Source organism: Felis catus, chromosome A3, assembly GCF_018350175.1.
Source record: "Felis catus isolate Fca126 chromosome A3, F.catus_Fca126_mat1.0, whole genome shotgun sequence".
In the NCBI taxonomy this organism is placed as follows: Eukaryota; Metazoa; Chordata; class Mammalia; order Carnivora; family Felidae; genus Felis; species Felis catus.
In genome coordinates this window covers 60,497,121-60,518,144 of record NC_058370.1, presented here as the reverse complement: position 1 = coordinate 60,518,144, position 21,024 = coordinate 60,497,121, and the positions used below count along the sequence as shown (strand labels likewise).

Below are 21,024 nucleotides of genomic sequence, written 5' to 3'. Positions count from 1 at the left end.
TAGCTTTTAAGAGTAAAAGTTCAAGATTGCAGAGTCAGAGGGTGGTTTTCTGGTGAGGGCTCTCTCTGGTTAGCAGATGCCTGCCTTCTCACTGAGTCCTCATATGACCTTTACCCTGTGCAGGCTCAAAGAGAGATTTTTTTTTTTTTTTTTTTAACTTCTCCTCTTAAGGACACTTGTCCTATTGGATTACGGCCCCATCCATATGAGTTCATGTAACTTTAATTGCCTCGTTAAAAGCCCCATCTCCAAATACAGTCACATTAGGAGTTAAGAATTCAGTGTATAAATTTGGGAGAGATGCACTTCAGTCCATAACATTTCATGATTCCAAAACCTTGCCACATATAACTTTCTAAAACCCATAGCAGACTTTTGGATAAGAATCTCCATTGTGGAAGGAGTCTCTAAATGATTCTATGCAACCACTAGGTTTCAGCCTTGGGTTTGAGGAAATATTCATTAAGAAATCCCCAATTACAGATGATTAAGTGGTTACTAATTTTTGCTGTTATATAACAATACTGCAGTGAACAAATACGGTTGTACATATGCATTTCTGTATGCTTATGTCATTGTTTCAGGACAGATACTTTCAGGTAGAATTTCTGAGTTAAAGTCTAAACTACATTGCCTTCCAGAAAATTGTAATGCTACACCAAGTGTGGGAGAAAAGGCAAATTTTCAACCATATCAGATCCTAACTAAGGTCATGATGTCTATATTTGAGTCTTACAGAGTGTAAGGTTCTTGTGTATGACTCCTTGTTAGTAAATACATCTGACTTTTGACGTTCCAAAATGTTTTTTCATTCCATTTTCTGTAGAAAGATCCAGTGTCTAGTGGTAGAAAGTAAATAATTTTTACAAAAATGGTTTTTAGATGGAAAATAGTTTTATAAATTACATCAAAATTTTGTTGGAAGTCTTATCTCCTTTAAATGCCCAGTTTACTATGCTCAAAAAGTTGGCCTTTCAAGGAGCTGCTGGCATGTGTGTTTTTGTTTGGTTTTCAGCTGAAGTAGCTAGGTATATGCTACAAGAGAGACACATGATCCAAGAACATTGCCTCTCAGGCTTGATGAGTGGTATCTTAAGGTAGGAAACGTCATTAGACTCTTAGGCTGAGGAGTAAATATACCCTCTCTTAATTGAAAGTTTTTTTCGGTAAAGTTTATTTTAACTTATTTTGAGAGACAGAGAGCGCACACATGCAAGTGGGAGAGAGTGAGGGAAACAGATTCCCATGCAGGCTCCAGGCTTTTAGCACAGAGCTTGATGTGGAGCTCAAATTAATAAACCAGAGCTGAAGGCAAGAGACGCTTAACTGACTAAGCCACCCAGGTGCCCCTCAATTGAAAGGTTTTATAGCATTTGTACACTATCAAAGTTTTCAAATAAATTGCTTTGAAATATTTTATTTTATAGTTTTGAAGTTCTAATGAAATTGTTTGAATGCAAGAGTATATATACCTCCTTTTATATAAATCCCCACATAAGTTAGAGGTTGTACTGTATACTAAGTATGATAGAAGATCAATTTCTTATATTCCATTAAATAAGCAATGTACAAAAGTGTTCAGAAAGTTGAAGCCAAAATTTTACATGATTTTTACTCTTAATTTAATAATGTTGCTCTGAAATCTATTTTAGCAGGTTTCCCTTTGTCCAAAGGTACTGTAAAGGGAATTAGATTGTAAAGTTCACATTGTAAAGTGCAGTTACATGTAGTTAAATCAACAGAGAACCTTGGATGAAGTTTCTGGCATTCTCTTGCTAAGGCAACATAATTTAAAGGATGATGGCAGTCAAGGTTTGAAATAATTTTGTGATTTTTTTTTTCATTCCTAGAAACGACGACTTGAACACAGTAAAAATGTAAATACAGAAAAGCTAAGAGCTCCTGTTATTTGTGTACTTGGACATGTGGATACAGGGAAGACAAAAATTCTAGATAAAGTAAGAAAATATTGTTAGCTTTGATACTTCTTAAGTGAATGATATCTTATAAAAAGCTAATAGAAACCATAGCATATATAGGCAGTTCTGTTAAATAGGTTGCTACCTTCTTACTGCTTTTGCTTCTTTTTATATTTTGAAATACAAATCTGAATCTGCTATCTTATCCCAGCTTCGTCACACACATGTACAAGATGGTGAAGCAGGTGGCATTACGCAACAAATTGGGGCCACCAATGTTCCCCTTGAAGCTATTAATGAACAGACTAAGATGATTAAAAATGTAAGTACAAATGTAAATGTATTTTGCATGTTTCAATCTCTAACAAAAATTCAAATATAGGAAAAAAGGTTAGTATAAAGATCCATGTGCTCACTATTTATAATTAACACTTGTGCCACTTTGCTCTGTTTTGCTTCAGATCTTTTTTTCCCCCCCAAAAGAAAACATTAGATGAATAGGAGCCCTCAAGTTTCATTTCCTTTCCTCTTGCTCCCAGAGGCAATCACTATTTTGAAGTTAGAGTATGTTTTGCCTACATGTTTTAACACTTTCACCATAGATCTCCATGTTTAAAAACTGTTTCCTCCCACACCCTTTTTAGCTTCTATCAAATTGATTGTATTTTCTTTATCTCCCTTATATTCTCTACTTTGGAGATCAGCTTATTTATCCAAAATATAACACAATAAAGAAAATCACATAAGATTAAGGTAAAAACTTAACGAATCATTATAAAGCAAAACCTTTGTGTAATCCATGTTAGGAGATAGAATCTTGGCAATTATCTCAGAAGACCTCTCTTATGTCCCTTTCCAATCAAAACACTCTTCTACTCAGGAGGAACTTTTAAAGTAATCTCTACCTTTAATGTGTTAGAGGTTGCAAAATGTTGCTATTCTTTTTTTTTTTTTTTTTTTAATTTTTGTTTTCAACGTTTTTATTTATTTTTGGGACAGAGAGAGACAGAGCATGAACGGGGGTGGGGCAGAGAGAGAGGGAGACGCAGAATCGGAAACAGGCTCCAGGCTCCGAGCCATCAGCCCAGAGCCTGACGCGGGGCTCGAACTCATGGACCGCAAGATCGTGACTTGGCTGAAGTCGGACGCTTAACCGACTGCGCCACCCAGGCGCCCCAAAATGTTGCTATTCTAAGCCTATTATCGTGTTTATTTATTGGATTACTTCTTTAGAAAAACTGCCTGGTTTGCTGTTTGGTTACTCAGGATAATATGTATAGTGAAGGCAGAATAAATGCCTAATCCTTTACCTTATTTACTAACTTTAAAAATAAAGAGTGACTAATTTTGTTCGGTTTTGTATTGCTATAAACTCATGGATTGAAACATATTTACTGTGTTTTAATTCATTTATTCTTGTGGTGAGATAGTCTCATCTTCATCTACTGATTGGCTACTGAGTCTTTTTGGTTCGCTTTTAGTAGTGTTTGGTTGCATCCATGCTGTTTGGTGTAGCAGAATCTTCCAGGCTCATCTACATACCATGCTCCAGTCTTGGAACTGGGCCTTATAAAAAAAAAAAAAAAGAAAGAATCCGTAATTCCATTATCCTAGAGCAGGTGAAAAAGGGTAAATTTGGAACTGAGAAGTAATAAAATTGATAAATGACACACATGATAAATTATTACATGCTAATGTGTCTCTACTCCTTATTTTGTCTTAGTTTAGTATATAGAAAGGGTCTACAAATTTGTCTCCAGTTTGGGGAAGGGAGGTTTGGTTGAGATTATGTTTTATGAAGCTTGTTTTCTGGTAGATTCCTAAGGAAGGAATAATGGGAATAATATTCTCTGAGTTTTTGAATATTGTATACTTTGTGGCCTTCATCCTGGTAAGTCAGTTGGCTCCATATAAAATATTTGATTCTCATTTCCTTTCCTTAAATATCTTAAATGTTACGCTGGTTTCTTCTCACATAAATTATTGCCTTTCAAGTTTGATCACAAGCTGGTTTTCATCCTTTTATAAGTAATGTGGCCTTTCTGCATCTTGGTGTTGATTGTTCCAGGTCAGTTTTCCAGTTATGTGGAAATTTTCCAGTTCCATCTCAGTATGTAGTTTAAAATATTTGAGCACCATTTTCTTGAATTATAGTTTTTTAAATTCATAATTTAGAATTTATCTTGGTTGTAATTGATCTGGTATTTCTATGTTAGTCATTGGAGATTTTTCAACAGCTCATTCCACTAGTTGCCAGAACTTGAAATCTGGTTTTATTTTAGAACACAGTTAAAGAGCACGATTTTTATTAGACGTATATTAAAGTTCTCAGGATAACTTTTATATGACAATTCTATTTTTTGTATTCCAGAAATACAAAATAGAAATAATTATGGTGCCCAGTGAATGTTGATTTAAGATCACCAGTATGCAAATATGAGAGGTTTTACATGATGAATCATTTTGACATAGAACAGGAGATAAGATTTTGAAAAATCATTTGAAGATTGACAAAAAGTATAGATAAACAAGTAAAAGTTTTGTGTGTGCGTGAGAGAGAGATTTGTTGGTCAGTGCCACACTTTAGGTTAAAGGAGAATGTGCATATCAGGCATGTTGTAATTTTTTTCCATTCATTAATGAACTTTTGTCCAGAAAATTAAGTGTTTATGATGTTATTTAAATACAGCAGCATATGAAGTCTTTCTTAAAGATATTTCAGGTTGATGAGGTAAATTTTCTTTAAAATGTATTTTAGGATATTTTTCAAAACTTAGAATTGCTTTAAAGTTGGAACAGATACATTTTTCAAACAGCGAGAACCTCTTCTTGCATGTCACCTTTTTATAGATAGTCACTCTAAGATGACTGCTGTCATTTATTACTTACTGATAATCTGCTCAAAAATTTTTATGACCTTAACAAAGAGAATGTTTTCTTATTTCATTTTTTTACTTGCAAAACTCCTTTTGATATTAATGAAAATACTGTTGTGCTTTGCTGCTTGACTCACTGTTTTAAAAGCATTTTTTAGAAAAGGAAGTGGTGATATTTTTAAGTTTTCATGGCAGAATAATTGTTTTTATAAGAAACTTTATAAAGTTTGGCTTCCTGAAGCTCTCCACTTTTCTTCACCTTTTCTAGTTTGATAGAGAGAATGTACGAATTCCAGGGATGCTGATTATTGATACTCCCGGCCATGAGTCTTTCAGGTAAGAGCAACTTGAAACCAAACTGCTTGAAACGGTTAAGTCTAAAAGTTCAGTGAGTCAGAACGTCTGATTAATCAATTTTTGGGTTGTATTTTAAGATATGTGGTCCCACTATTGGTCCTTATCTGTGCCTTACTGAATATGCAGTACTTTATTTGGATACTTGTATTTTGTAGAGATCTTTTATACTTTGAAAGACCAAATCCTAATACATACTTGGTCTGTCTCCTGTGAAACCCATTATAGGTGGAATTTATCCTGTTGCCTCTTGGCCATATTCCTTAGCGCAAAAAACTTGGCCAGTACAATTTGCAGAAATATTGGAGTAACTTCTGGAACTAACTCATTCCAGCTGATGTCAATTCACTGTGTCAGATAAGCATTTAGCAAGTTAAGGGCTAATGGCACTTGAATGTTAATGCATGCGCTTCATTTTGTTTTTTTTTTTTCTGTAGGTTTTACAAAGAAATTAAAAATTTGTTTAAGCAAAAAAGTAATTTTAAGATTTCTACTTACTCATCTTTTCCCCTCTTTTCAACAGTAATCTAAGAAACAGAGGAAGCTCTCTTTGTGATATTGCTATTTTAGTCGTTGATATTATGCATGGTTTGGAGCCCCAAACAATTGAATCTATTAACCTTCTGAAATCTAAAAAATGTCCCTTCATTGTTGCACTCAATAAGGTAAGCTCCCCTGAAAAATGTGAAGACATGGTTCTTAAATTTTTGTGATTAAACAAATGTGCCATAGTATAACTTTCATATAAGAATATGTACTCATGCCAAGTTAAATGTATTTTGACAGATTTATACACACATATAAAACCACTACCATCGGAACATAGACCATCTCCCAGAATGTTCCCTCGTATTCTGTTACAGTAAGCCTACCCCCTTTGTCAAGCCCAAACACTGATCCTCCCATCAGATCAGTGTATAAAACAGACTGTTTCATATTAATGGAATTACACAGTGTGTAATCTTTTGAGTCTGGCATTTTGCACACACTTGTTATTTTGCATTTATCCGTGTTGCATATACCATTAGTGGTTCCTTTTCATTGATGAGTAATATTTCATCATCTGAATAATACCACACTTCACCCAACTTACAAAATGAAGAATATTTGCATTGATTCCACTTCTAGCTTATTAAGGAAGCAGCTATGAACATTTCCACAGGTCTTTGGGTTGACATTTCTTTTGGGTAACTATTTAAAAAGAGAACTGCTGGGTCAAGTGGTATTTATATGTTTCACTTAATTAGAAAATGACATTTTCCCAAAGAGATCATACCACTTTATATTTTAGGATTTCAGTTCTGCAAATTCTTGCCAACATTTGTTCTGCCTGCAGCTGTTGTAGTAAGTGTGTAATGCTAAATTATTATGGTTTCATTTGCATTTCTGTCATGACTAATGGCATCAATTATCTTTTCATGTATTTATTTGCCATCTCTCTCTTTGTGAAGTAACTATTTTAAAATCTTGGTTCATTTTTTATTAGATTGTTGTCTTGTGGAATTTTTAGAGTTCTTTATTCTTGATATAAGTCTTTTGTCAGTTATGCGTATTGCCGGTATGTTCTTGTAGTCTAGGACTCGGTTTTTCATTTTCGTGATGATGTGTTTTGAAAAGCAAAAGTTTCTAATTTTGGTGAAGTCTGATATGTGGGAATTCTTTATAATTTGTGTTTCTTATGTTCTCTGTAAGTAATCTTTAACCACCCCAAGTTTATGAAGAAAATTTTTAAGTGTTTCTAGATAGTTAACATTTAGGTCTGTGATTATTTTTAGTTAATTTTTGTGTATAGTATAATTTAAGGATCAGGGTACACTTTTTTCTACGAATATCCAGTTCAAAACCTTTTGTTGGAAAGATTATATTTTCTTTTTTGATTTCTTTTTATAATGATGTATAGTTGACACAAGGTTACATTAGTTTCAAGTGTACAACATAGTGATTATTATATTCTACATTGTTTTGCTGTGCTGACAAATGTAGCTACTGTCACTGTATATTCTATTATAGTAGCATCAACTATATCCCTATGCTGTATCGTTCATTCTTGTGATTTATACATTCTATAACTGGAGTCCTATACCTCTTACTCCCCTTTACCCATTTTACCCATGCCTCTCCACCTCCAGCCTCTGACAATTGCATTGTTATATTTATGGGTCTGTTTCTACTTTTTGGTTGTTTGCTTGTTTTTTTTTTCTTCTTCTTCTTCTTCTTCTTTTTAGATTACACATATAAGAAATCATATGGTATTTGTCTTTCTCTGTTAGGCTTATTTCACTTAGCATAATATCCTCTGGGTCTGTGTGTAGTGTGTGTGTGTGTGTGTGTGTGTGTGTGTGTGTGTGTGTGTGTGTGTGTACATGTACATACCACATCTTTATCCATTTAACTGTCATTGAACACTTAGGTTGCTTCCATATCTCAGATATTGTAAATACTGCAGCAAACATGGGGTGCCTCTGTGTTTTCATATTAGGGTTTTCATTTTCTTTGGGTAAACACCCAGTAGTGGAATTGCTGGATTATAATGGTATTTATATTTTTAATTTTTTGAGGAAACTCCATACTGTTTTCCACATTGGTTGCTCCAATTTACATTGCCACCAACAGTGTAGGAGGACTCCCTTTTCTACACATCCTCAATGACACTAGTTATTTATTGTCTTTTTGATACTAGCCATTCTAACTCTGTAATAAGGTGATATCTCATTGTGGTTTTGTTTGTGTTTCCCTGATGATTAATGATGGTGAGCATCTTTTCAGGTGTCTCTTGACCATCTGGATGTCTTATGGATGGAAAAATGTTTATTTAGGTTTTCTACCCTTTTTTAAATTTGGATCATATGTGTTTGGGGGTATACCATGGTAGATGGTCTTTATGTTTGATGTTAACTCTATTGGCTATATCATTTGCAAATACCTTCTCTCATTCCATAGGTTGCCTTTCTGTTTGTTGAAATTTTCCCTCACTGTACAAAAGGTTTTCATTTTGGTGTAGTCTCAATAGCTTATTTTTATTTTTGTTTCCCTTGTCTTTGGAGACATAGAAAAATGCTGCTACAGCTGATGTCAGGGAAATTACTGCCTTTGTTCTCTTCTAGTTTTGTGGTTTTAGGTCTTACCTTTAGGTCTTTAAGTTTATTTTTGTGTATGGTGTTAGAAAGTGGTCCAGTTTTATTGTTTTATAGCTGTCCAGTTTTCCCAGCATCATTTGTTGAAGAGACTACTTTTCCCCATTGTATATTCCTTTCTCCTTTGTAACAGATTGACCCTAAAGCATTGGTTTATTTCAGAGTTCTATTCTGTTCCAATGCTCTATGTGTCTGTTTTTGTGCCAGTACCATTCTGTTTTCATTACTTTAGTGTTGTACTATAGCTTGAAATCTGGGATTGTGTTATTTCCAGCTTTGTTATTTTTTCTCAAGATTGCTTTGGCTGTTTAGAGTCTTTTGTGATTCTGTACAGATTCAGGATTATTTGTTAAAGTTCTGTGAAAAATGCTTTTGGTATTTTGGTACTGCATTGAATCTGTAGGTTGCTTTGGGTAGGATGGACGTTTTAACAGTATTCTTCCAGTCCATGAGTGTGGTCTTTCTTTGTATTTGTTTGTGTCATTTTCCATTTCTTATATCAGTGTCTTTGAGTTTTCAGAGTACAGATTTTTTACAGTTTTGGTTAAATTTGTTCCTAGGTATTTTATTCTTTCTGGTACAACTGTAAATGGAATGGTTTTCTTAACTTGCCTTTCTCCGACTTCATTATTAGTGTATAGAAATGCAAGAGATTTTTGCATATTAATTTTGTATTCTCCAACTTTATTGAATTAATGTAGTTTAATAAATTTTTGGTGGAGTCTTTAGGGGTTTCTGTATGTATTATCCTGTCATGTACTGATAGTGACACTTTTACCTCTTCCTAACCAATTTGGATGCCTTTTGTTGTCTGATTGCTACTGCTGGGACTTCCCATGCTATGTTGAATAAAAGTGGCAAAAGCAGACATTCTTGCCCTGTTCCTGATCTAAGAAGAAAAGTTCTGTTTTTCACCACTGAATATGATGTTAGCTGAAGGTTTGTCATATATGGCCTTCATTATGTTGCAGTATGTTCCCTCTAAACCCACTTTGTTGAGTTTTTATCATGAATGGATATTGGCTTTTGTCAGATGCATTTTCTAAATCTGTTGAGATGATCTTATGATTTTTGTCCTTCATTTTGTTAATGTGGTGTATCAGCTTGATTGATTTGTGGATATTGAACCATCTTTGCATCCCTAGAATACTTGGTTGTGGTGAATGATCCTTTTCAGTGTATTGTTGAATTCAACTTGCTCATATTTTGAGGATTTTTTTATCTGTGTTCATTAGACATTGGCATGCAGTTTTCTTTTTTTGTAATGTCTTTGTCTGGTTTTGGAATCGGGGTAATCCTAGCATCATAGAATGTATTTGGAAATTTTCCTTCCTCTTCTATTTTCTGAAATAGTTTGAGCAGAATAGCTATTAACCGTTTTTTAAATGTTAGGTAGAATTCACCTTTGAAGCCATTTGGTTTCAGAAGTCCTAGACTTTTGTTTATTGGGACTGTTTTCATTATTGGTTCAATTTTGTTACTAGTAATTGGTCTGTTTAGATTTTCTGTTTCCTCCTGATTCTGTCTTAGAAGATTGTATGTTTTCCATTATTATTTCTTCTAAGTTGTCAAAGTTGTTGGCATATAATTTTTTTGTAATAAACTCATAGTCTTTTGTATTTCTGTGGTGTCAGTTACTTCTCTTTAATTTCTGATTTTGAGTCTTCTTTTTCTCAATGAGTCTAGCTAAAGGTTTATTAATTTTGTTTTTCGTTTCAAAAAATGAACTGTTGGTTTCATTGACTTTTCCTGTTTTTTTTTTTTATAGTCTCTTTCATTCACTTCTTCTCTGATGTTTATTATTTCCTTCCTTCTACTAACTTGGGGCTTTTTTTGTTTTTGTTTTTCCATTTTTAGGTATAAGGTTAGATTGTTTACTTGAGGTTTTTCTACTTCTTTTTTTGAAATTTATTGTCAAATTGGTTTCCGTACAACACCCAGTGCTCATCCCAAAAGGTGCCCTCCTCAGTACCTATTAGAGATTTTTCTGCTTCTTGAGATATGCCTGTATTGCTATGAATTTTCCTCTTAGAACTGCTTTCACTGTTATCACAAAGATATTGGACTGTTGTGTTTTTGTTTTCATTTGTCTCAAGATATTTTTTTTTAATTTAAAAAAAGTTTTTTGAATGTTATTTTTGAGAGAGAGAGAGAGCACAAGCTGGGGAGGGGCAGAGAGAGAGGGAGGGAGACACAGAATCTGAAATAGGCTCCAGGCAGGGCTCGAACTCTGAACCAGCAAGATCATGACCTGAGCCAAAGTTGGGCAGTGAACCATCTGAGCCACGCAGGTGCCCCTTGTCAAGTTATTTTTAAAATTTCCTCTTTGATGTCTTCGTTGACCTACTGGTTGTTTAGTACCATGTTGTTTAGCTTCCACATGTTTGTTTGTTTTCAGTTTTTTTTCTTTTTTCTAGAAAAATGTAATTGATTTATATTTTTATACTGTTGTGATTCTAAAAGATTGATATTATTTCAGTCTTCTTAAATTTATTGAAACTTATTTTGTGGCCTAACATGATCTTTCCTGAAGAATGTTCCATGTGCACTTGAAAAGAATGTATTCTTTTGTTTGTGCATGGCATGTACTGTACATGTCCGTTAAGTCCACTTAGTCAAATGTGTCATTCAGAGATACTGTTTCTTTATTGATTTGTACCTGGTGATCTGTCCATTCAGGTAAGTGGGGTATTAAAGCCCCCTACTATTCTTGTATTACTTGCAGTTTCTCCTTTTACATCTGTTAATAATTGCTTTATTTATTTATTTAGGTGCATAAATATTTACAATTGTGGTATCTTCTTGTTGGATTGATTTCTTCATTATTCTGTAGTGTCCTTCTTTGTCTCTTGTAATAGTCTTTGCTTTAAAGTCTCTTGTCTGATATTAGCATTGCTGCCCTGGCTATTGTTTTCTTTCTACTTTCATGTACGTGGAATAGCTTTTTCTATCCCTTTTCTTTTACTCTGTATATGTTCAGGGCTAAAGTGTAGGCAGCAAATGGTTCTATTTTCTTTCTTTTTTTTTTTTTTTAAGCTTATTTATATATTTTGAGAGATAGAGCAAGCACTCCACAGGCAGGGGAGGGGCAGAGAGAAGGAGAGACAGAATCCTAAGCAGGCTCTGTGCCATCAGCACAGAGCCCCATGTGGGGCTCGAACTCAATGAACTGTGGGATCATGATGACCTGAGCCAAGATCAAGAGTTTGAACACTTAACTGACTGAGCCACGTAGGTGCCCCAAATGGTTCTGTTTTCTTAACCATTCTGTCACCCTATGTTTTTTGATTGGAACATTCAGACCATTTACCTTTAAACTAATTATTGATAAGGATGTACTTATTGCCATTTTTCAATTGTTCTCTGGTTGTTTTTGTAATTCTCTCTTCCTTTCTTCTCTTGCTCTCTTTTTTTGTGATTAATGATTTTCTTTAGTGTCATGATTGGATTTTTTTGGTGTGTCTATTAATGGTTTTGTGGTTATCATGAAGTTCATGTATATAACATCCCAAGTATGTAGCAGTCTGTTAATGGTCACTTATGTTTGAGCATCGTCTAGAAGAACTTCATTTTTATTTACCTCCTCTACATATTAAATATATATTGTTATATTTTGCATCTTTTTTATTTTGTCAGGCTTCTTTCCTTTCATAATTTTGTTCTCTCATGGCCTTTTCTTTTCCATTTACAGAAGTCTCTTTGACATTTCTTATAAGGCTGTTGTAGTGGCGAAGAACTCCTTTTTGTTTGGGAAACTCTTTAGCTGTCCTTCATTTCTGAATGATAATCTTGCTGGGTAGTGTTCTTGATTGTGGTTCTTTTCTGCTCCTTTCTGGCCAGCAAATTTCTGCTGAAGTATCAGCTGATTGCCTTGTGAGGCTTCATCTCGTTTGGAGCTTTCTGTGCCTCCTGAATCTGAATGTGTTTCCTCTCCAGGGGTAGGGACGTTTTTCAGCTATTACTTCTTAGGATAAGTTCTCTGCCCCTTTTTTTAAGTCTTCTCCTTATCAGGCCTTTATAACATGAATGTTTGTTTGCTTGATGTTACCCTGTTATCCAACAGATCCCTTACTCTATAATTATTTTTAAATTCTTTTTTCCCCCCTTTGGTGCTTTCCAAATCACTGATCCATTCTTCTCATTCTCAAATCTATCGAATCCCTTTAATGTGTTTTTCGTCTGCTCTTCTTCAACTCTGATTCCTTCTTTTTTATATTTTATGTGTCTTTTTTGAAGTTCTGCCTGACCTCATTCATGGTTTTCTCCAGTCCAGTAAGCATCTTCATTACTATTACTTTGAACTCTTGATCAGGCATACTGCTGATCTCCATTTCATTTAATTCTTTTTCTGAAGTTTTATCTTTTTCTTTGTTTGGAGTATATTCTTTTTGTCATTTTGATTTACTTATTCTCTTTATTTCTATGGATTAGGTGGAACGGCTGATTTTCCTTAACTAGAGGGAATAATCTTGAGTGTGAGTTCCTGTGTAGAATGTGCTTGGTGAGTTGGGGTGGCTATCTGGACTGTGGTGTTTATGACTGTGGATCCTAGCATTCTCCATGCTAGGGCCACCCTGGTGTGATAGTCAGAAGTGAAGTGGGTTCAAACCAGGTGTTCCTGGGGCTCTTCACCCAGAGGGCAGCACAGCTGGAGTTGAAATGGATGGAAGCCAGGGGGTCCCAGGGCTCTCTTTATGGAGGGCACCCTAGCATCACAGCTAGAGCTGAAGTGGGTGTAACCGAGGGGATTCTGGGGCTCTCCTTGCAGAGAACACTGACAGGATAGCTGAAACTGAGTGGACGCAGGCTGGGGCAGTACTGTGGCACTCTGCATTGAATGCATTCTGAGTACAGCTGAATCTGAAGTGGATGCGAGCTAGGGCTCCTGGGGCTCTCCACGCAGGGATGCCCTGGTAGGGTGACTAAAGCCAAGGCAGGTATGGGCAAGGATTGTCCTGGGTCACTGCACACAGGGGTGTCCTGGCAGGGCGGCTAGAACCAAGGTGGGTACAGACTCGGGGTGCCTTGGGCACTCCATGAAGGAGATTCCCTGGCGAGTTGTCTGGAGTATAAGCTGGTGTGGGTTGGGAGGTTCTAATATGCTCTAAGCCAGGGGAGTCCTGGCAAGTTGTCTGGAGCTGCAGTGGGGTGGGCCTGAGTGTTCTAGGGTGCTTTGTGTCACTTTGACGGACAGCTGCAGCTGTAGTGAGGCGTGTAGTGAGGCATGTAGTGAGGCTGGCTAGGCATGTCCTGGTATGCTGCACCGCACAGGAGCCATCTTGATGGAATGGCTTGGGTCGGGTGTGGGCTAGGGACTCAGGGCTGACTGAGGTGTTAGGCCATCTAGAATGCCTGGACCTTGCTCCTGTCCATGCTGCCAGGGTGGAGGCACTTGACAGTTCCTCTTGACCTGGAGAGTTTCAGCAGTTCCCCTGCTGTTAGGCAGGGTTCTGGAGCTGGTTCCTTTATATTCTAGATGTCTTCGCAAACCAGAGCTTTTTTTTCTGCACCCCAGGGCAAATGGATCTACTCACAGTCCTTCAGTACTATCCTTCCACACAGAAGTTTGCAGTGTTGATGGGGGTCCTCTTTGTTTCTGTGTCTCTGTCTCTCTTGCCATTCTCTACATGGTCTTTGTTGTACAGAAGCTGTTAGCTCTCCGTTCTTCTTCAGGATGAATTGTTCTGTAAATAGGTACAGTTTTAGTGTGTCCCTGGAGGTGGTGAGGTCAGTGTCTCCCTATATATTGCCATCTTGGACCAGCAGTTCTGCACTGAATTGCTTTTGAATCTTTGTTGACTACTAATTGACCATGTACATATGTCCCTTTTTGGTATTTATCTTCTCTTCCATTGACCTGTATATCTATCCTTATGCCACTACTACCCTGTTTTGGTTATTATAATTTATAGTAATGTCTTGAAAGCAGGTATTGGTAATTTTAACTTTTTGTTTCTCAGAATTGTTCTGGTTATTTTAGGGTTCTTGAATTTTCATATGAAGTTCAGAATCTGCTTAGTTTTTTACAAAAGGACTTTTGGAATTTTGTTTGGGATTGTATTTAATTTGTAGGTAAATTCTGTGAGAGTTGACATTTTATCAAAATTGAGTCTTCTGATAAGTGAACATGACATCTCTATATTTACTTAGTTTTTTATTTCTTCTTGGTGATATTTTGTACCTTTATTGTCCATGTGTTGGACATATTTTTTCTAAATTTATCCATAGTATTTTCATGGTTTTGATGCTGTTGTGAATAACATTTAAAATTTTGGAGTTTGTAATTTTTATAGGAATATAGTTGATTTTTATGTATTCATTTTTAAATCTTGTGATGTTACTAATTTCACTGATTAGGCCTAGAAGCTTCTTTTGTAGATCATGTGGGATTTTCCATCTACATGATTATGTTATCTGCAAATAAAGGGTTTGTTTTACTTTTTCCCTTCATGCGTGTGCTCTGTAAATTTTCTTCTTCCTGACTGCACTAACTAGACCTTCTGGAACAATGTTGAATAGAAGTAATGACAGACTTCTTGCTTTCTGCCCTACCTTAGGGGGAAGTACTTGATCTTTCACCATTACATGTGATGTCAGCAGTAGATTGCTTAAAGTGTTACTCTTGTTTGAGTCATGAGATGTTAAAATTTGTCAGATGGCTTATTCTGCTTCTCTTAAGATATTCATGTGGCTTTTCGTCTTTATTCTGTAACATGAGTTACTACTGTTGATATTTTGAGACTTTACTAACATTTTATTATGAAGACTTTTTTTTTTTTTTTTTTTACAGAGCCATTTAAGATTTCATAGCAGTGTTGACAGGAAGGTAGAGATTTCCCACATACACGTATGCATAGCCTCCCAATATCAGCACCCTCCCTCCCACACCAGAGTGGTACATTTGTTGTAATTGATGAACTTACACTGACACATCATTATCACCCAGAGTCTATAGTTTAGGGTTCATTCTTGGTGTTGTACGTTCTGTGGGTTTGGACAGATGTATAATGACATGTATCCAACATTTTGGTATCATGTTATTTTCACTGCTTTAAAAATCCTTTCCACTTTGCCTGTTTCTTACCCCATCTCTCAGTCCCTGGCAAAAAGATCCCTGATCTTTGTACTGTCTGCATAGTTTTGCCTTCTCTGGACTGTCATAGGTGGAATCATATAGGATTTTACAGTAAGCTTTTTCAGATTGCCTTCTTTCACTTAAAAATAAGAATTAAAGTTTCCTCCACGTATTGTCATGTCTTGGTAGCTCATTTTTTAGTTGTTTTTTTTTTTAATTTTTTTTAACGTTTATTTATTTTTGAGACAGAGAGAGACAGAGCATGAACGGGGGAGGGTCAGAGAGAGAGGGAGACACAGAATGTGAAACAGGCTCCAGGCTCTGAGCAGTCAGCACAGAGCCCGATGCAGGGCTCGAACTCACGGACTGCGAGATCATGACCTGAACCGAAGTCGGACGCTTAACCGACTGAACCACCCAGGCGCCCCTCATTTTTTTTGTTTTAAGATCATTTATTTTGCTTAATAATTCATTCCATTGTCTGGATACACTACTGTTTATTCATTACCCATTGAAGGACATCTTGGCTGCTTTCAGGTTTTGCAGTTAGGAATAAAAGCTGCCATGAACCTCTTTGTGCAGGTTTGTGTGTAAGCATATGTTTTCTGGTTCTCTGGGTGAATATCAAAGAGTGTGATGGTGGATTGTTATGGTAAGAGTTTTAAGTTTTGGAACAAACTGCCCAAGTGGCTGTAACGGTTTGCGATCCTGCCAGCAGTGAATGAGAGTTGCTACATCTTTACCAACATTTGATGTTGAGTTTTGGATTTTAGTCATTCTAGTAGGTATGTAGTGGTATCTCGTTGTTGTTTTAATTTGTGTTTCCATAAGATGTGGAACATCTTTTCATATGCTTATTTGCCATCTCTGAGTTGTCAAATTCTTTGGCCCATTGTTAAATTGGATTCTTTATATTCTTATTTTTGAGTTTTAAGAGTTCTTTCTGTATTTGGGATATAGGTTCTTTATCAGATGGGTCTTCGGCAAATGTTTTCTCCCAGTCTGGCTTCTTGTTTGATTCCCTAGACTCACTTTCACAGAAACTTATCATTTTAACGAAGTTTAGCTTATCATATTCTTTCTTTCATGGATTATGCCTTTGGTTGTGGTGTCTAAATAGTCCTCACCACAGCCAAGGTCATCACATTTTCTCCTGTTTTATCTTCCAGGAGTTTTAGAGTTTTATGTATTACATTTTGGTCTGTGATTATTCTGAGTTAATTTTTGGGAAGAGTGGAAGGCCTGTATTGTGTCTAAGTTGTTTTTTTTACATGTGCATGTTCAGTTGTTCACTATTTGTTGATTACTTTTGGATTTTTAAATGTTAAACCAGCCTTGCATTACTAGAATAAACCCCACTTACTTGGTCATGATGCATTATCTTTTTCATGTATTGCCTGATTTGATTTGATAAGTTTTTGTTGATGATTTTTGTGTCTGTATTCATGAGTGACTTTGCTTTATAGTTTTGCTTTACTGTCTTTTGTCTGGTTTTGATATTAGCGTAATGTTGGCTTTCTAGGATGAGTTGAAAGGTATTTCCTCCTTTATTATCTAAAAGAGTTTGTATAGAAATGATAGAATTTTTTTAAATGTTTGATGGAATTCACTAGGAAGCCATATCTGCATAGAATCTCTTAAACAGGTACAGGTTATTTAGGTTTTTTATTTGTCTTTTATCAGTATAGAAATTTGTATTTCAGAGAACCAGCTCTTTATTCTATTGACATTCTCTATTGTTATTTTATATCTCATTGATTTCCAGTGTTAATTTTATCATTTGCTTCTTTCTTCTTTGATTTTCCTGTCCTCTTCCTTTCTAACTTCTTAAGGTGGAATCTTAGATTGTTGATTTCAGATATTTTTTCTTATCTAATAGAAATATTTGAGGGTAAGTTTAGCTCACTGTTATAAGCACTGCTTACATATTTTATGCTTTTATTATTTAGATCAAATAATTTTCTGAATATGGAATTCCAGATTTAAAAATATTTTTTTCCTTCATCATTATTGCTTTATGGCTTTTATCTCTAATAGTCCTTCGTTTCCTTGTATATAATATATCCTTTTCTGTGATTGTTTTTAAGAACTTTCCTTTTAAAGGTTCATTAGTGAGATTTTGTAATGATTTTCTTAGATCTGTGGATTTATAGTCTTCATCTGTTTACAAAAATTAGGTTATTCAGAGGTTTTTCATGAGTGACTAAGGTTTTCTTTCATTCTTTTTTCTTTGTATGCTTCAGCTGGGAGTTTTTATTGCTATATCTTCAAGGCCTTCAGTCTTTTCTTTTGTAGTATGTAATTTACTGTTAAGCTTATCTAGTAAATTTTCATTTCATATTATGTGTTTTTTAAAGCTCTTCATGTTTTTTCTTTAAAATCACGTATTTTATAATTGTTTTAAGGATCTCGTATGCTAATTATATCAACTTTGTCATTTCTGGATCTGTTTCTACTTACTAATGTTTCTCCTTTGTAACATTCAGATTGAGGAAGCTTCTTTATATTGTAACCCTAGACTTAGGAAATGGATTTTGCTCGTTTCTTTTTTCCTACTAATTAGTTTTCCTGTCTATATCCATTTATCACACTTTTGAAAAGTGAAAGAAAATACATGATTTATTTAACAGAGTAAATCTAATGTGAGCAATAAAACAATTAAAATGGACTGTTCTCTGAAATAGGATGCAATTATTACTATTTTTTTTTTTGCTGTAATTTTCCTGGTGATGATATTTGCTATATTTCTTATTTTTATTTACTAAACAAAACCATTTTGGAATTCCAGCAACATATGCTAATAGTGCCAGGATAATTCTAGGATCTCATCTTTTGCAAACAAATGACAGCCTCTCATGAACTGGTTTGGAGGCTCATGGGCAGCTTGTTACCTCAGAAGTTTCTAGTTGAAGAAGGGCTGCAGTTAGGGGCACCTGGGTGGCTCAGTCAGTTAAGCATCTGACTTCAGCTCAGGTTATGATCTCGCAGTCTGTGAGTTTGAGCTCCATATTCGAACTGTGTTGACAGCTCCGAGCCTGGAGCCTGCTTCAGATTCTGTGTCTCCCTTGGCTTTCTGCCCCTCCTCCACTCATGTTCTCTCTCTCTCAAAAATAAATAAACATTAAAAAAAATTTAAAGATGAAAATAAATTAAGGGACTGCAGTTTAAGCGGGTTGTATGGGCTTTTTGGTATAATAAAATATTTGAGTAATTCACACTCTTCTGAATATGTATAATATACACTAGGAGTTTTTAGGAACTTTAATTTAGGAACTTAATTAAGTTCCTTAGCATTCTGAATGTTTTCAAGATGTTTCTTATGAAAAATTTTTGTCCAGATTGATAGGTTGTATGATTGGAAAAAGAGCCCTGACTCTGATGTGGCTGCTACTTTAAAGAAGCAGAAAAAGAATACAAAAGATGAATTTGAGGAGCGAGCAAAGGCTATTATTGTAGAATTTGCACAGCAGGTAAGAAAACTTTCCCTTCTTAGTGAAGAGCCTATATTATAGAATATTTTTCCTTTTGTTATATTGTCCTTATAATAAAGCTAGCGTTTTCACTAATACTGGTTCTGTTCCCCTATCACTGGCAAGTAATGATCTCCATTCTTTTCCCTTATCCCTTTTTAAGTTAGAAAGCTGATATTTCAAAGATCTGTCTTTGTAAAGTCTGAATGTTTAAATTTTAAAAATAAAGTTGACTGGGAAAGCCACTACTTTTCTGTGATACAACTAATACCTACAGGTTATACATGATCTGGAGTGTTTTTGAGGAGTTTCAGAAAGATGAGTAATTTGCTTATCTATTAGTCAGTCATGCTGTTCTGGATACTTCCTTCCAGTTTGGCCTTTTGGAATGATTTTGCTTTTCCTGTCTCTAGGGTTTGAATGCAGCTTTGTTTTATGAGAACAAGGATCCCCGTACTTTTGTGTCCTTGGTACCTACCTCTGCACATACTGGTGATGGCATGGGAAGTTTGATCTACCTTCTTGTCGAGTTAACTCAGACCATGTTGAGCAAGAGACTTGCACATTGTGAGGAGCTAAGAGCACAGGTTATGGAGGTAATGATCAGCTTTTCAGTTTATTTTCCCTTTTGTTTTTAACATGGAGGTCTTGGATGGGGATGTTTCCTACTCTTAGATTCAGTCAATATAGTGCAGCATATATTTCACTCCCTTTGCGATTATGTCTCTTAGGTTAAGGCTCTCCCAGGAATGGGCACCACCATAGATGTGATACTGATCAATGGGCGTTTGAAGGAAGGAGATACAATTATCGTTCCTGGAGTAGAAGGGCCCATTGTAACTCAGATTCGAGGCCTCCTATTACCTCCTCCTATGAAGGAATTACGGGTGAAGGTAAGCCTGGGTGGCAAGTGTTGACACACGGGGATGTGTACATTGTGTATAAGTTCTGCTGAGGTCCCTTCTTGACTTCGAGAGTTGGTTGGCTTAATATGCTCTCGCTCCTTGTCTTATTTTGAATTCCGCATACAGGATCATCTGTCAGAGTGGAGATGTGTGCAAGTTTTTATTTACCACCTAAGCTTTCCATGAAAACTGAAGTGTATTATTTTGGTTCTACACTGCTAAGTAGTCTCTTACTAACATTTTTTATTATGAAATAAAACATTAATACACAAAATTCCATAAGCATAGAAGACAAGTTTAACCAATTTTTAGGAAGCAAACAGGTAAAGAATCAGAACATTGCTGATATCCCGGAAGCCTGTGTGCTTCTTACTGATGTTAGTCCCTCCCCTCTCCCAACCCCTCCCCCCCAGTCCCCCACATTCCTAAAAGTTAACTGCTTCCATTTCCATGATAGTAATTAATATCCTTTTTAAACAATATGTGAGTGTGGGGTTCTCAAAAATCTGTATGGACTTTATATATTTGGAGTCCTTTTCCATTCCTTTGTATCTGGCTTCTTTTGGTCAAAAAATACTTTTAAGATTTATCCATGTTGTTGCCTATAGCTATTGTTGATTTTTGTTGTGTAGTATTCTACTGAATGAATATATTATGGTTTATCTGTTCTGTTGATGGAAAGTGTAGGCTATCTCCAGTTTTAAAACTTTTATTATTACCAGCAGTGTCATTCCTACGAATATTCTTGTATTATCTCTTGGTGTAGTTGTGCAAGTTTCTCCAGGGTGTATGCCTAGGAGTGAATTGCTGAGTCCTCACTTACACTTAGCTCCAGTTTTACTGGATAAGGCCATATTGTTGTCCACAGTAAGTCTAACAAGTTATACTTTCAACTGCAGTATATTAGAATTTTCATTATGTCACGTCTTGTCAGCTCTTTGATGCTGTCAGAGTTTAAAATTTTTTCCCGTCTGGTAGCTCGTTGTTTCATTTGGTACTTGCCTGATTGAAATATGGTTGGCTATTATTTTGTATGTTTATTAGCCATTTAAATTCACTACTTTGTGAAATGTCCCTGTGTTCCAGCATTGTCTGTCTTTATTACAGAGTCATGGGATTTGTCTATGTAGTCAGGATACTAGTCTGTTAGTGGCTTGTATGTATTGTACCATCTTCTACTCTGTGACTTGTCTTTTTACCTTTTCTGTGGAATCTTACGAAACAAATGTTTGTTTATTGCTTTTTATGTTTACTTTAAGAAAAATTTCCCTATCCCAGTGTCATGAAAATA

The 21,024-nt window shown here is 35.6% G+C and overlaps 1 protein-coding gene across 3 annotated transcripts in view; it reads left to right on the top strand.

Annotated features, from left to right (window-relative positions):
* Window positions 1–21,024, top strand: part of EIF5B (eukaryotic translation initiation factor 5B) — a 92,369-nt gene that overhangs the window by 64,345 nt on the left and 7,000 nt on the right. For all 3 annotated transcript variants that reach the window (XM_045054075.1, XM_023251589.2, XM_045054076.1), the window contains 7 exons: window positions 1,851–1,958; window positions 2,131–2,241; window positions 5,064–5,131; window positions 5,673–5,814; window positions 18,697–18,828; window positions 19,242–19,424; window positions 19,560–19,721. In XM_045054075.1, the coding sequence (XP_044910010.1) occupies window positions 1,851–1,958; window positions 2,131–2,241; window positions 5,064–5,131; window positions 5,673–5,814; window positions 18,697–18,828; window positions 19,242–19,424; window positions 19,560–19,721 (906 nt within the window). The remainder of the gene's footprint in view (window positions 1–1,850; window positions 1,959–2,130; window positions 2,242–5,063; window positions 5,132–5,672; window positions 5,815–18,696; window positions 18,829–19,241; window positions 19,425–19,559; window positions 19,722–21,024) is intronic.